At 42.7% G+C, this 16286-nt stretch overlaps 1 protein-coding gene across 4 annotated transcripts in view; it reads right to left on the reverse strand.

Moving 5' to 3' along the window:
- cacna1db (calcium voltage-gated channel subunit alpha1 Db) overlaps positions 1–16286 on the reverse strand; it is a 154582-nt gene that overhangs the window by 11929 nt on the left and 126367 nt on the right. For all 4 annotated transcript variants that reach the window (XM_088440821.1, XM_088440811.1, XM_088440796.1 and 1 more), the window contains 13 exons: positions 13249–13377; positions 13117–13182; positions 12040–12131; positions 11796–11955; positions 11588–11715; positions 10614–10710; positions 8286–8388; positions 8110–8211; positions 6562–6698; positions 6212–6328; positions 5727–6118; positions 707–841; positions 478–614 (listed from right to left, as the gene is read on the reverse strand). In XM_088440821.1, coding sequence (XP_088296947.1) covers positions 478–614; positions 707–841; positions 5727–6118; positions 6212–6328; positions 6562–6698; positions 8110–8211; positions 8286–8388; positions 10614–10710; positions 11588–11715; positions 11796–11955; positions 12040–12131; positions 13117–13182; positions 13249–13377 — 1795 coding nt within the window. The remainder of the gene's footprint in view (positions 1–477; positions 615–706; positions 842–5726; positions 6119–6211; positions 6329–6561; positions 6699–8109; positions 8212–8285; positions 8389–10613; positions 10711–11587; positions 11716–11795; positions 11956–12039; positions 12132–13116; positions 13183–13248; positions 13378–16286) is intronic.

Genomic DNA, 16286 nt, shown 5'->3' on the forward strand with positions numbered 1-16286 from the left:
TCATACCAACATGGGTCAAAACATTCCATTAATCCAGGGGTCAATAACCTTTTTGAAACTGAGAGCTTCTTCTTTGGTACTGAGCAATATGAAGGGCTACCAGTTTATGTGAAGACCCTGATCATGTTATTGATTCCTCACAATAATTAAGAAACCGCTCCACCGGTTATATAACTTCACATAACTGTGGCTATTAGCCCAGTCACGAAGACTATCAGTTCAGCACAAGTTCAAAATCCCTCTTTATGAACTCGAGCGACCTCATTTTCAGTCCACAATGTGATTTGAAAGCATGCAATTGTACCGGTATGAATGATAGTCCAAATATTCCCTTTTCAGTGCAAAAAAATGGGTTAGTGGACATTGTGAACACCTTTGTCCATTTTATCATTTGGGATATTTCAAAATGAGGACTGAATGGAATGTATTTGATGTCTTGCTCGGCCTGAGTTGAAGCGGCAAATAAGGTGGGGTCACCTTGCCGCGACGCTGAAAGCCATCTCCCGCGCCGTTGCCTGCCGTCCCGCCATATGAGCCGCCACTCATCGTCATATAAAAAATCTGAAAGATGTTCCGTGCTGTCGTCGTTGTCCTCCGCCTCATTGCGAAACAGCCTGCGTAACAGCATGGACACAAATGAACATTTAGTTGAGGCGAGTCTGGATGGCGGCGGAATGCGGAAAGCCCCTAATGCAACTGAGCGCACCTGCCCCGAGCGTCCTCCTCATGTGAGTTGACTCTGCTGTAATAGTTGTCTCCTGAGCCTCGCTCCTCGTCGCTGTCCGCCTCTACCGGCGGCTGTCTCTCAACGGAGGGACGCCGACCCCTGCTGACCTCTGACCTGGTGAGTTGATGCCGGGTCAAAACATGACAGCGCTTAATATTGAACAGTCAAAAAACCAAAGGGTCCAAGACAAACAAACTTCTCTGCTTAAGAGCTGTGAGCAACAAGTCTTGTAGGCTCGCCATCTTGTAGGCGCGCCAGAGAGTTGTGCTTCCTCCAAGTCACGCACACTGTGACAGACTCAAATGGCGCAAGGTGCAGAACGTTTTAAATCTCTTACAAAGATTATTTTTGTCATAAATTGGAATTGCAAGTGTGAACTCTCATTGTTAATATATTTGGTCAGCTACAGTCTTCATTTTAATTAGACTGGACAAATGAGCAGCGGAAAGGGTCTGTAATCAGACTGGAAGGAAATCTGAGAAGGTTCAGGTTCCTGCTTGCTCTACATGTGAGAAAAACTCGTCTTCCTGTTTGTTGTTAATGAATGTTCTAGGTTGCTTGAACCTAACAGTTATCATGTTTGGTCAGCTACAAGCTTCACTCTAATTAAACTTGTGGGCGCCGCTAATTAAACCACGGTTCTCCGTGAGACTACAGCCAAAGGGACGGGAACGGGAAGGGACAGTAATAGAGTTACTAGATAAGGTTTAATCATTAATATTGAAGTAGTTGGACGTCCGAGGAGTGCCCACGGCAAGTGCATTTACAGTAAGCGTGTCACTTTACAATATAGCTTTTAATTTTTATTATTATTATTTTTGAGATTAGCAGACACCGTTGATGGATGTTGCAATTCAGAATTTCAACTTGCCAACATTCAGTTGCTGAAACTTTGTCAATTTTTGAGCTACCTCTATGTACTATTATAGTAGTGACGCTCGACCTGGCCTTGACTCCATGTCTTGGTCTTGACTCAGTCTTCAGGCTAGCAATATGGCAGCGCGCACAGTTACAGCAGCTCAGTGTCTCATCAGTCGGTGTAGTGTTTTTATGTTTTTGTGAGTCTCATGTTTTGTTTTGTGCACAGTGTGTTGAGCAAGTATCATCTACGGCCGATATGATCTGTTAAAAGATTGGAGTACGTTACTGTAGAAACGTAACCGGTGAATTTATATGAGAGCATAAGATACCAGCAGAAGTAGCAAGAAGACCAGGCTCTACGTGGATTACCATCCAGGCAGGGAGGAGGCGGAGGTGGTGTCGAGAGAGAAGGAAAAGGCGCGGTTGCAGGGCCGCCGCGTTAGCTAGGCTATGGAGGCAGCCACTCAAACCACCGCTCCCTTATCTGTTCATCTCAAAATGCCAGGTCCGTTGTGAACAAAATGGATGAATTGAGGCTACACATGGCAGCAGACAAACATGTCAAGGACTCATGCATCGTGCTCATCACTGAGATCTGGCTTCAATCCATTCCGGACTCGGTTAGAGAGCTAACAGGCCACACCACGCAGCGCCACGACCAGACTGCGAATTCCGGTAAGAGAAAAGGAGGAGGACTTTGTATGTATGTAAATAGCAGCTGGTGTACCAACACGGTGATTACAAACCGTCACTGTTTATCTGACATAGAATATCTGACTGTTAGATGCAGACACATCTACCTTCTAAGAGAATTCATGGCTGTCACAATACTGTTGTTTACATACCACCAAATGCTAATGCTTACTCGGCTCGCTGTTGCAAGCAAACGTTAGCAATAAACAGAGTAGATAAACTGAAGCTGTACATATCATAGCAAGGGATTTTAATCATGCGAATTTAAAAACAGCACTCCCCAAAACTCCACCAGCATGTCAAATGTGCCACAAGGGGAGACAACACCTTGGACAATCTATTTTCAAACATCAAAGGGGGCTACAGAGCCAGAGCCCTATCATAACTGGGCCAGTCTGACCATTTGTCCCTGTTTTTAAATCCAGCCTGTTCACACCTCAAAAAAACTGCTTATACCACCATAAAGACTGTTGCCACTTGGCCAGATGATACCGCCATGCAGCTGCAGGACTGTTTTGATTCGATCAACTTGGATATTTTTGAACATCAAGAAGTGGAGGGGTTCACAGACAGTCTTCTTTGTTACATAAAAAACTGCATTGACATGGTCACAGTGAACAAACGTATCCGGGTCTATCCCAATCAAAAGCCCTGGATGACCCGGGAGGTCCAGCAACTATTAAAGCAGAGGAATATTGACTTCATGTCTGGCAACAGGGACCACAGCTCTGGCCAACTTGAGAAGAGTCATCAAGGAGGCCAAGGCAGACTACAGGAGGAAGATTGAGGAACATCTAAAGAGCAACAACAGCAAGCAGGTGTGGCGAGGTGTCCAACATCTCAAAAACTACGAGTGGAGCTGCCGAAGGTGACCTGGCACTGGCAGAGGGGTTGAACATCTTCTTCGTCTGCTTTGAGGTCTCAGCACCAGAGACACAACAATGCCACATGGCCCACAGAAGCACTATCCTCACTCTGGAGGAACATGAAGTGAGGCGCACTCTGCCAGCTGTAACCCGAGGAAGGCGGCGGGTTCTGATGGCGTCCCAGGCTGTGTACTGAGGGACTGTGCTGACCAGCTGGCTGGGATCTCCACTCGGATCTTCAACCAGTTCCTTGCACAGTCAACTGTCCCAACATGCCTCAAGTCCTCCACCATTGTCCCAGTGCCAAAAAAGCCCCACATCTCCAGTCTAAACGGCTACAGACCGGTAGCACTCACCCTGGTGGTCATTAAGTGCTTTGAGAAGTTAGTCCAAAGTCACACAGTCACATCACAGCAGCCCTGCCGAGCAGGCGTGATTCGTACCAGTTAGCAAACAGAGTGAACTGATCCACCGAGGACGCTGTGGCCACAGCGCTACATGCTGCCCTGTCACACCTGGAGGGGAAAGGGAGCTATGCGCGAATATTACTCGTGGATTACAGCTCTGAATTTAACACCATCTTCCCACACAGACTGGTGATTAAGCGAAGAGACGAGGGGCTTCCTCATTCAACCTGCATGCGAATCAACAGTCTCCTTTCTGACTGCAGACAAACAGTGAGAGTGGGCCAACATACATCCACAGCCCTGAGCCTCAGCACTGGCTCCCCCCAGGGCTGTGTGCTCAGCCCACTGCTCTACTCTCTCTACACACACGACTGCTCCTTGACCACCAGAGCAACACCATCGTGAAGTTTGCAGACGACACTACAGTGATGGGGCTCATCTACGGGAGTGACGAGTCTGCCTACAGAGATGAGGTGGAGTAGCTGGTGTCATGGTGCGTGAAGAGAGAGTGGCAGACTTCGCTTTCTGGGACATTGAACATCAACATTGAGGAAAGCCTATCCTGGAGCACAAACACCTCTGAGCTGCTGAAAAAAGCCGAACAGAGAGTGTATTTCCTTAGAATACTCAGGAAAAGTAACATCACACAGACTATTAGTGTGTTTCTACAGACCCTTCATTGAGAGCATACTTAACATAATGTATATGCATCTGGTTTAACAGCAGCACAGCAGCTCAGAGGAAGGTGCATAGAGTCATCAACACTGCCCAAAAGATTGTTGGCTGTTAACCCTGTCTTTAGCTCCTAGCCTGTTTTTTATGTACTACTTTCAGACACGTCGCCGTTCTTCTGCTGGCTCCGTTACCCACTTCGCGTTCATTTGCTTTTCTATGTCTATTTAACTTGTACTTTGCTGTATACAGGGAGTTCCAAAATGTTTGACCCCATTGCGTAGTCCAATAATTTTTACAATTGTCGTTGGAATAACCTCAAGTTTTCACAGCTTGTGTAGAAACGTTTCATGTTTTTGTGTGTAATGTTTGGCAGTTCTATCTTTTCAGGTTAAGGAATTCCATTCACTTCAAGAGAAAAGGCATTTTGCGTGTTAAAGTATGCTCGGCCTCAGTCAACGAAGACAGTGCAGCGTGCCTTCCTCACAAATTTTGCAAAGAAGGAACCAACTACAAAACAAATCAGGACTTGATACCATAAATTTCAAGTAAAGGGTTGCTTATGCATACCTAAATCGCCAGGATGGCCATCAACGTGTGCAGAGTCACAGGTGGCGCTCATATTAAACATTTATGAAAATCTGTTATAGAACCAACAGATATTTGTACTTTTCTTTGTAAACTTAACCAATAAAACTTATGACCTTCAACATAAAGTGTATTTAGGTTCATTAAGATCCATCAAGTAGTTTCAGAGATTTGAGCAGATAGAATAGGGTCAACCATTTTGGAACACCCTTATTATCCTCTGTGTTTTTGCTGTTTTTGACTTCTGTTATTCACACTCTTTTTGTTAATAAATTTGGCATATGGATTTCTTTTGTCTTTGCCCAGTCTGTTTGGGGTCCACCTTTTCAGTAACCTGGGGTGCTACTACGTAACAAATATGTGGTTTGTTTTAACGTACTGAAAAATCCAAATGAATGCAACAAAAAGTGTGAGGACATTGATGATGTCAATGCTCTGTGGATCAGATGAATAAAAAATACTACACACACGAATAAAAAAATGAATTAAATGAATCAAGGGAAGGTAGACAGATATCAAGATAGATATCACTTCACTTATCTTGTATAATGTCGTGACACACATCATGCTTTGCCACAAATGCACTTATTATACAGTACACACACAAGGGTCATTACCCTGGTCCAGCCATATTTTTTTTCTAGGACTTAACGTAATTAGAGAGTTCCAAAAAAAAAAAAAAAAAAAAAGATACGTTGCTTTAGAGTGCGGTAGACTTGTACTTGTGCAGTCCTTCTCTGTTCTCCTCATGCATGAGCTAGAAAAAAAAAGAAGGCCTTTTCTGCTTCTTTGTGTATAGTTTCTCACAAATGCTTAACAGGTGAACTTAATGCAATGTCTGTTAGATTTGGGCACTTTTGGTTGAGGTGCGACAGGGAAAGAATGTGCAGCCGGCGGTGAAATGGAGCCCACCTCATAGAGAGCGACTTCTGGGGTTTTCTTCGGGTGGGCAGCAGCGAGCCCCATTTGCCGGAAGACGTGCGTCTTGCGGACAGGAACGCCGGCACATTGGCGTTGTTGAGGTTGGCGTTGGATGGGACGGCCCATTGGCTTTCACTGCAGTTAAGGCAGCAGGAGTCGGACTGACCACCATGATAATGGTGACGATGAAGATACGGATGAGGCGAGGAGTTCCTCTCTGTCTCCTGGCTTCTATTGTTGGCCCTTGGGACCACTTTGGTGGTTTCTGCAGAGTCGGGGCGGGAAAAGGGGAGGATCTGGAGCGGGCGTCGAGTGACGATAGTCGGGCTTCGCAGAGTCTCGCCAACGTGGCTGACGAGGTTACCGAAGAGACCGCCGTTACGCTGTGCACGGATGCCGGGAACAATTAAGTTGCGCTCGACATTTCCACAGCCAAAGGCAAAGGCGTGAATGTGCGTCTCACTCGCCAAACGTACCCCGTAAATCCCCTCATCCTCCTCCTCCGTCAAATCCACAAGCCCCTCGTCCTGCAGGTCACATGAAATGGCTCGACGGATCTCTGGTCCGATGTCGTGCAGCGTGCGCAGGCCAGCCTGGACATGTGTCCGACAATGATAAAATAGAGAATGAATAAAATGTACAACCAAATTGAGAGGGCCGCTTTCTCCGATTGCAAGTCAAATTAATTTATATGACGCATGTTAATATTATCAACAATAAAAGCAATACTTAAGTTTAAATCAGTCCAAATATTTCTCCGTTTATAGCATTTGCTGGTGTTTTTGCTTTTGACTAGAGTCTGGTTCCATTTGACAGATGGACTCACCTGTAGAACCATGGTGCTATTGATCCTGTCCAAGGAGCACCTACCCACCAAGCCTTTCTCTTTGCGCCTCTTGAACTTCCTGAAGTAGTCCTGTATCAGGAAGGTGGCATAGAACTTCCCTACTGTTACATCATCATCTGAGAGAACAGACGGCAAATACCCAATCAGAAACACTGACATCCTCCATCTTGCCATCAAGTGTACAAAATGCAATCAAAACAACAACAAAAAAACAATGCAAACAACAACTACCGTAATTCCCCAAATATAAGACGCACCTGTATATGGGATGCACCCTCCATTTTGGGGTCAAATTTGCTATTTTCTACTATTAGCGTGTTATAAAATGCACCAACACTTTGGCAACAATGTCAAAAGTAGAGTGAAACAGAATCAATCTCATCTTTTGTAAACTCTTCATATTATTTTCCATTCATAAGTTATGAATTTGTAAGTGTGTTTCAGATTTCCCACATTGCAAGCGGTCAGTAAACGTGCTTGAAGCGGTTTATCGTTTTCCTCGCAATGCAGCTGGTCACTTTACCTGAACTGACTTAGGATCAGTGTTCCACCGAGTTTATGATTGTGTGTATATGCCAAAAGACCTCAATTAATAAACGAGTCAAATGGAATACCTTTCTGTGTTCTCGAACCGGTGCACTCATAATTGAATCAGCTGGAGACATCATAATTTGCCTGTTTTAGTGCTATTCCTGTGTGTGAACAAGGATGGACTCGGACGGCTGAACAGCCTCCTCGCTTCTTTTATTGAAAATAATGCAGTAAAATCTCAGCTAACACAAGCTGCTGTTGGCTGCAATAGGCACTTGACGCTTACAGCCAACCGACATCCATCCTTGTGCTCATCCCGTTACACTAATTTCTTGTAAGAATACGGCCGATATAAAATGCACATCTGTGCGTCAAGACTTGGCTTATGTGGCTGACAATGAATCTTCCTTGAATGGTGTCGCTTAAAATAAACAAACAAAACAAAAAAACCCACATTTTTAAGGTCCCGTTTATAGGACACACCGATCCATACTTTTCACTGTCATTTTTGTGGGGGAAAAAAGTATCTTATATTTGGGGAATTACGGCAAGAATTCATGTTTTGATAACAGCTTGTTCTGAATCTATAGTATGGAGTCGGTCCAAATGACTATGCTAGCTGCGCTCATGAGCAGCATCTTGTGAATCCATTTTTGTTTTATTCTAGAGTAGATAAGGTCAGTCGGAAAGCAGCTTAAGATGTGTCGATTGATGGAGTGTATAGTACAAAAAATGATGAAGAGTTTTGAGTATGGAGAAAAGCGCTAAATAACACTCATGGATTATCATTATTAGTAGTAGTAGCAGTAGTGACACATGCTGACCCTAATCGTGTCTAAACCCGTGCCTATGAACTTTTGCTGTGCCATCAAGGCCTTGTTTTGGCACGCTCGGTAAGAATCTCAACCATTCCTTTCTTTAGCAGTCAGACAATTTCAAAGGGGATGGCTAGTCATACTTTGAAGTTGTGGCCTGTGTTGTGTAGTGAGCGCTCACCCCCTGCAGGGGGCACGATCTGATCCAATAGCTTCATGCTGGTCCTTTTCCAGATCTTCTTGATTACAGCCCTCAGCTCCTCGTTAGCCTGTTCCAAGTTACCTTGGAGTCCAGATTCCCGATGGGAAATTCTCCCTTTAGCGTTGGATGTGGCAAGCAATAAGACTGGGACTCACCTTCCGTTTTAATCTTGAGAGCGGTGCGCACCAGTGCGAACAAGGTGGCATTAAACATAACGGTGCCATCGCTGTTCAGGGGCATGTTCATTGCAACCAGGCGCTGCAGATGAAACATCAATCAAACATCAGCTCTACAACACACTCGCCTACGACGTCGTTCAGGCAGCAAATCTGTTATGGTCTCTGCTCTTGGTGTCCCCCTGCAGGCTTTGCGGATTTGCGGATATGCTATTGGCCGGCGTCACGTCAATCACAGAAATGCCGATATGCTATTGGCCGAAATCCTTCATCGAGCTTGATGGCACAGCTGGTCAGTGTGTTGTGAAGACTTTGCAAACTTTATCTGTTAGACATGGCTTCTAAAATTGCTCGTGGCGGTAAAGGAAGAAGTAAGAGGATAATGACAACAGAAACAAAGCAGGAGATAATAAAAAAATACGAAGGAGGCGCACGCATAGTTAACCTTGCTCCCTTGCAACCTTGCATGGCCGTAACCGCTCGGCAATCTTCTAAGGGCAAGAATTTCCTTGCCGGGGGACGGACCTCGGTCAACAACAAAATGGAGAGGCTTCTTCTATTATGGATTAAAGAGAAGGAAATCGCCGGTGATATGTTCTCGTTTGAGAAAAGTTCTAGTTTAAGAAAATAAATAAATAAATTCTGCGGGTTCGTCTCTGCTCCCCTCCGTCTCCACCCAGCTCAAGTCACGTCGCCCCAAAGCTAAATGTCATTTTTCCTTTGTATATTTATGTTATTTAATTTAACTGTACAGTAGATTATGTTACTAATATTTAATATGTGTATAAAGTCGTGATGTTTTTACCTAAGGTTTTTGCACGTGTTGCACGCATTCACTAATTAACATAGGTTTGGATTGCCCGTCATACGAGCAATTCGAGTTACGAGCATAGCCGCTGAACAGATTAGGTTCGTAACACAGGAGCCCACTGTATATTTATATATATATTTTAAACAATTTCCATTCTAACCTTTAGTCCAATCTGATTTGGGGTCCACTTCATTCGTGAGCATCCTCACCCCATAACAAAACCCAATTTATTATCCTTACAAGAGTGATTACCTCTGCTGAGGAAGTCGTATTGCCATCGATTTCTCATTTCAGATATGTACATATAAGTTCCTGTAAACAGTCCTCCAGCTTTTTGCAGTCAGCGACCCCTTTTAGAAAGCAAATTTTCCAAGGACCCCTCCATCGCTAACATTTGTGGAAACAAAACAAAATAAATCATTTAAAAATGTTTAGCGTTATTAAATTTAAAACTGTAATTGGGATTCCTTTACCAACATATTCAATTTGACAAGTATATTTGCTACTTTTCAGCTATACTAAAGTTTTGCAAATTGCACGCCTCCTTATACGTAACAAATTGGGTCCATTTCCAATTATTTAATCCAAAACAGCATGATCAAATCAAGTGGCGCTTTAGCTTTGCTGGCTTCCATGCCTTGTTAGCATGTAATTGTAGACACAAAACACATTTTAAATTATGTTTTTTTTTTTTTTTTTAATATTTGAGTTCATTCAAAACCAGGGACGTATTTTCCCGTTACTTTAAGAGTCCAGACGTTCAATGCCAGATACTTAAGTATTAAATATATACTTAAGTACTGTGCATTAAAAACATTAATTTTCAGTTACTTAAGTATTAAATCTGTATTAAATCGATACTCATGCAATGCCAGGGAAATATTTCATGTTCTTTTAAAAGTCCCAACATTCAATTAAATCGATACTTAAGTACATGAAGGGCATTAATTTCCAGATACTTACACAGAGATCCAATTCAGGGCCCAGGGGGCCAGATCCAGCCCGCCACATCATTTATGTGTCCTGCGAAATACTGATTTGATTTCATGTTTCTGTCTATTTTACCAAACTTGCAAGTTGTCTTGAATTTTTTTTTTTTAAATGGCAGGAAAAATAATAGACTAAACTATTAAATCAATACTTAAGTATCTGGGATTGAATGTCCGGATTCTTAAAAAAACGTGAAAATACGTCCCTGGCATTAAATGAGCTAAATTGATTGAATTGATTCCTTTATTGAAGAGTAATGAATGCTTTCACAATTTAATACAAAACAACTTGACATCAAACAAATATACATAAATTAACCCAGACGATTTCACGGACCCCCTGCTGTCAGACCCCCGGGGCTCGGCGGACCCCATTTTGAGGACCACTGCTGTATGGTATACCTATCTTCATACCCGGTACTAACCAGCTCATACAATCCAAATCAAATAGTCAATAGCTGCATTTCCATGTGACATATTTTTGGGTTCCTTTTGAACATAACGCACCTTGCAGGCCACCCTGTGGGGGCAGAGCTTGCCGAAACCAAGAGGGGGCTGGATTCTCCTCAGCAACGTCACCACATCCAGGTGCTTGATCCTGCCCCTGCCGCAATGCAGGAGAAGGATTCATGACAAGAGCGACTGCTGAATAACAAATCACAAGTTGTCGCCTTGGGAAAATGAAGTCTCATGATACATGATACAATACTTCTTAGCTCCTCCAGATGGCACTCCTGATTTAAAGTTGCATTACATTTCTACTGCACTCGGGTGGTAGTGGTGGGGGTGCACATAAAAATGTAAACCTGGGTCCCCCTTACCATGGGCTCACCACCAGTGGGAGGTGCCATAGAGGTCGGGTGCTGTGTGAGCTGGGCAGCGGCCAAAGGCATGGACATTGGCGCTCTATTCCCTGGCTGCAGAAGCTTGGGACATGGAGGGGTGTGATTGGAAGGAACGGGCCCCCTGATCTGAACCTGACTACTGTTTTGTTATTGGACTTCTGTGCTCGTCACTGATTGTCCAAAACAAACATCATGTTCAAACACAAGGGTGTCCATATGTCAACTAGGCACCACGACACCCTAGGCCACAGTTCGATGATCGACTTTGTGGTTGTGTCATTGGAATTGCGGCCACATGTTTTAGACACTCGAGTGAAGAGAGGGGTGGAACTGTCAACTGATCACCATATCCGACTTATTCTTTGGGAAGGATTTGGTTAGGATGCCTCCTGGACGTCTCCTTTGGGAGGTGTTCCGGGCATGCCCCACTGGGAGGAGACCCTGGGGTCGACCCAGGACATGCTGGAAAGACTATGTCTCTTGGCTGGCCTGGGAACGCCTGGGGATTCTCCTAGAGAAACTGGACGAAGTGGCCAGGGTGGCGGACGAGGAAAATGCACATTGTCGGGTTTGAAGGATCACTCATCAATTTTTTGCTTAGTGCCAGTAAGCCGGAGCAAAAGGCCGAGTACTCACTTTGCTTCCGGGTCGTATTCGGACCAGATCCGTTTAAACTCATCGAGATGATGTGGTCCAAGAATGGACCAATCCCGGGTGAGATAGTCAAAGTTATCCATGATGACGGCAACAAAGAGGTTAATGATCTGAAAGCAGGACGCAGAGACGCTGTTTAATTTGCAGCTGTTTTGCAGCCTGTGCCTATTGCGCAAAGCATCAGGATCACCAGGAAAGCGCAAAGCATGTAGAAGCTGATGAAGTAGATGATGGCAAAGCCACTGCCGCACGTTCGCTCCTCGCCGGGGTTGTGGTCCGACTCGCTGTCGCACAGCTTCCCAGGAAGACAGGCCAGCATGATCTCCTGCCAGGCCTCGCCCGTGGCGCATCTGACAACAACACAACAACAACAACAAAAAAAGCCACAGCCGTCAACGCTGGTTGTTGTACTAACTCGTGAGATGCCAACTGACCTGAAGAGCATGAGGACAGCCTGAGGGAAAGTCTGGAAATTGTTGTTGCGGTTGATTTGCGTTCCGTCCACCGTGGCTATTTTCCCAAAAACCTGACGAAGGACGCAAGTACGGTGCAACTTCAGTCAAATCGCTGGTAATTTCTACTTGGACCAGATTTAGAACCTTCGACCAGTTGACAAGTTTTATTAAACACATATCACAAGTTTTGATTATGCATGTCCGCCGGGGCAAATCCTTCTTTGCGGGCTTTTCCATTCCCCATGAACTGTAAAAAAACAGGGAACACTTAAACCTTGATTTTGAGATTGAGCTCAGTTTTGAATGGTTGTGCCTTAAAACAGGGGTTCTCCAACTTTTTGGAGTCAGGGACCCAATTGTAAATGTTTGCGGAAACAAAACAAACAAAATAATTTAAGCCAAACAGAAGTGACGTTTTTATTCATCAACATATTCAAGTATATGTGTTAGTTTTCAGCCATACTGATGTTAACAAAATAAATACGTTTTTCAAATTGGACGCTTGCTCATAACAAACTGGGTCGATTTTCCCCCAAACAGGTTGCTGCCAAATATTTAGAGACTAAATAATAAAGCTCTTTACGTGGGTCTTTGGGACAAATTTCAAAATTATGTCCTTTTTAAAAATATATTAAACCTGTTTAATGGATTGCTTTATCAAAGAGTCATGAATACATTTTCAATTTAATATAAAATAAAATGTCTTTTTTTTTATTAAGAACCCAAATTGTTTCACGGACCCCGAGCCGTCAGGCCACGAACCTAAGGGGTTTGCGGACTTTGAGAAACACTACCTTAAAAGAGAAATGAATTGCATTTATGCCCAGCCATATGCAGTACTGTAGTATTCAAACGGACAAAAGAGATAAAAAGAGGCAAGAGCCTAAGATCTCATTGGTTGGTTTGCCAGGATGCTCGTTGGCTCGTGAGTTGCCTAGCATGCCATCTAGAAATGCTAATGTATTTGAATTTGCGCAGGGATAGTTTTGTTCCAAACCTTTTTTTCCCAAACTATAGTGTTTGCTTCATGCAATTTGTGCAGCTTAAAGACCTTACCTGCATTCCAATAACTGCATAAATGAAGAAGAGCATGGCTATCAAAAGTGCAACGTAGGGGAGAGCCTGCAAGAGAATTCAGACATTCATCTAATAGCGTCGCCAGGATTCAGCCAAAAAATTGAGGCTCACCTGGAATGATTTGATGAAGGTCCACAGCAGCGTCCTGATGCCATCACCCCTGCTCAACAACTTGACCAATCGCATCACTCGAAAGAGGCGAAAGAAGGTGATGGAGATCCTTGCGCTGTCTTCCGTGTTCTGCGCGAGGGCCACACTCGGTTAATTGGCCAGCTCAGCACAACCAATGACTATGACAGCATGCTGCTCAAAAAAATGTGTTCCACTTCATTTTTTGTACATTTCGGTATAACATTCATTTTGATTCCTAGACAACACTTTATTACATCTGAAATGATGTTTTATGTAAAAAAGTATATATATATATATATATATATATATATATATATATATATATATATATACTTTTTCCTCATGTTTTGACCCCTGTGGCTTTAGTCCAGTGCAGCGGCTCATCTGTGTGTTTTGATTTGTTTTTGTTAGCCACCAGTAAGCAAAAGTATGCATCTGTTCGAGGTGTCAATTTACAGAACAACTATCAAATAGAACGGAAAAAATGTGAATCAATGGCTGTGCTCAAAAGAGTTAAAACAATATATTATTAAAAAAAAAATGTCTAAATGTAATAAGAGAATGTTTAAAATTTTGTGATGTCTAAATGTTATATACAGTACACAGTGTATGTGATTTTATTTATGTATTTATGATTGTATATGAATTATGTAGAATGTGTTATTCTGCTCACTAAAATTATTATAAACTATTAAACAAAGGGGGGCAAAAAAAAGATGCTATTGAAATATTGATTTCGATTTTGAACTACTATTCAACTAACAGATATCCTTCCATCCATCCTTTTTCTATAAATATGTTGGGACTAAACATGCAGGCATATTCAGTCAGTTAAAGAGGGGATGTTGCTGTTGGTAGACAATTACAAAAAATTGAAATGATGTAAAAAAAAAAAATTAATCTTCATATACCATATTTTTGCGCAAAGATCTGATGTTATTACCTGCGACTAATATACCAGTGCGCCTTATAGTCCAAAAAATACAGTGTGTGTCTGTATACATACATATATACATACACACACACACACACACACACACACACACACATATTATATATATATATATATATATATATATATATATATATATATATATATATATATATATATATATATATATATATATATACACACACACACAGACAGAGAGCGAGAGAGATTCCATAATTCAGCAAATAATAAAGTAGGCAATAAAACAAAACAAAAAAACAAAAACAAAAACCCACTAATGAACCACTAATGAATTAATAGATTTACATTTCAAGCATATTACGGAGTAGATTGAGTAGAAGAACTGTTTACATATGAGGAAGATTATCATGCAAATTGTGCAAATTATCATGTAATGCAAATAATATGTGAGTGCAGCAGCTTTTGGTATACCAAATTATTTTCATTCAAAGAAGTATCCAGCCTGAGTAAATGCCTGAAAGCATCTGTCTTCACAAAGAGAGGCATTAAGATGAGATTTATCAAGTGTTAAGAAATCTTCAAGCGCTCAAGTTTGTATTTTCTTACCTGTGATATCTTGTTTTGAAATAACTGCATTTAATCTGGAAGGTGCTCATGTCCAAGGTCCATAGCCAAGGTTGTTTCTGTCTTGGTTTCAAGAAAAGACCAGATGGACTGACCTGATGTTTGAGTCCATCCATAGATGACATTAAATTTTTGTGTTAAGCCCTGTTTTTTAATGTTCAGTTATATCTTACTGTGGAAATGAGTGCTTTTAATCTGGAACACCCCACAATATTTCTGCAACCGATTGGCCACCTCACGTCACGTCTGGTGTCCTGTCGCACCAAACGCATCCTGTGAATATCACCCTATCACGCAAACGTCATTGAATGCAATTCAAATGCGTGGCTTGTTACGCCGTCCACTGAAGTATTTTATCTTTTCTCAAACCACAAAGCGCTGCAACATAATGATGAAATATGCACATGCGGCTCCGCACTCCTCTTGTTTTCTTCACGCTCACACCAAACAAGGCTGGAGAAGCTAAAGAAAGCCAACCGTTTGGTTCTAAAAGACATGAGATATAATGCCAGTGGTTTGGGTTTGTGGTGACAAACGTTGAGCCAGTACCACTGCAACATCTGTTCAAAGTCCGTCCCGACAAAAGGCAGCAAACTCCTTTCAGCAACTAACAGGGATGGGACAAGACCTCATGCAACGAAATTTCGCAACGAAATCTCGCGCGTGCAAGCCACAAGATTAATTCCCTTTTCACTTTTTTTGGACGGTAGGCTTACTGAGCCAGAGGTACAATGGAGGGCATCTAGGCTGGTGGATAGGCTTGTGTGATGCACTCCGGTATGCACCTAACCGTTGTTTGTAATCCGAAATTAAATGAAAAGGAGAAGAAGCTCAATGGAGTATACAGGAGAAATGACGGCCCGATTGCTTATAAATCTTCTGAGTGGCAACGTTTTGGTTTTCCAATCGAGGAAAAGGATACTAACACATTGATTGATAAGACAAAGACAGTTTGTGAACGGTTTGTAGACCGAAATGGTTTGTAGACCGAAAAAAAAAAAAGCCATACACCATACACATACTCGGTAACGAGAAATGTATGCAAGGGCATTTGGATTACTACCACCAAAACCTGAAGCTAACCAGTTTTTCAAAAACGCTTTTTAAAGCAAGCAATAATAAACGCTTTTGCATTGCCAATGGACCCACCAAGTGTGAGATCGAGACAGCTGACTACTCATAGCTCCCTCCATTCAGCACATGATTTCATGCAATTTTTTACTCAGCGGATTCAGCTAATAAGGGACGAAATAAAAGACGCAGCACCAATTACCCTCTCAGGTTCTAGTGATTACTGATGCTAGTTTGGACAATCAGGCTAATGATTGCTTGATAACCCTGTCCCAGTTTGACTTAGTATCCCTGGTGTGTCTTACATGCCTGGTTAATGCAGCAAAGCCAACATCATGCATGCTGGACCTGCGTCCAGACAAACTAGGCAAACATGTCTGCAACTTTCTTCTTCTTTTTCCTGCTCCCT

This window comes from Hippichthys cyanospilos, chromosome 2, assembly GCF_059441005.1.
Source record: "Hippichthys cyanospilos isolate Australia breed blue-spotted pipefish chromosome 2, RoL_Hcya_1.0, whole genome shotgun sequence".
NCBI lineage: Eukaryota > Metazoa > Chordata > Actinopteri > Syngnathiformes > Syngnathidae > Hippichthys > Hippichthys cyanospilos.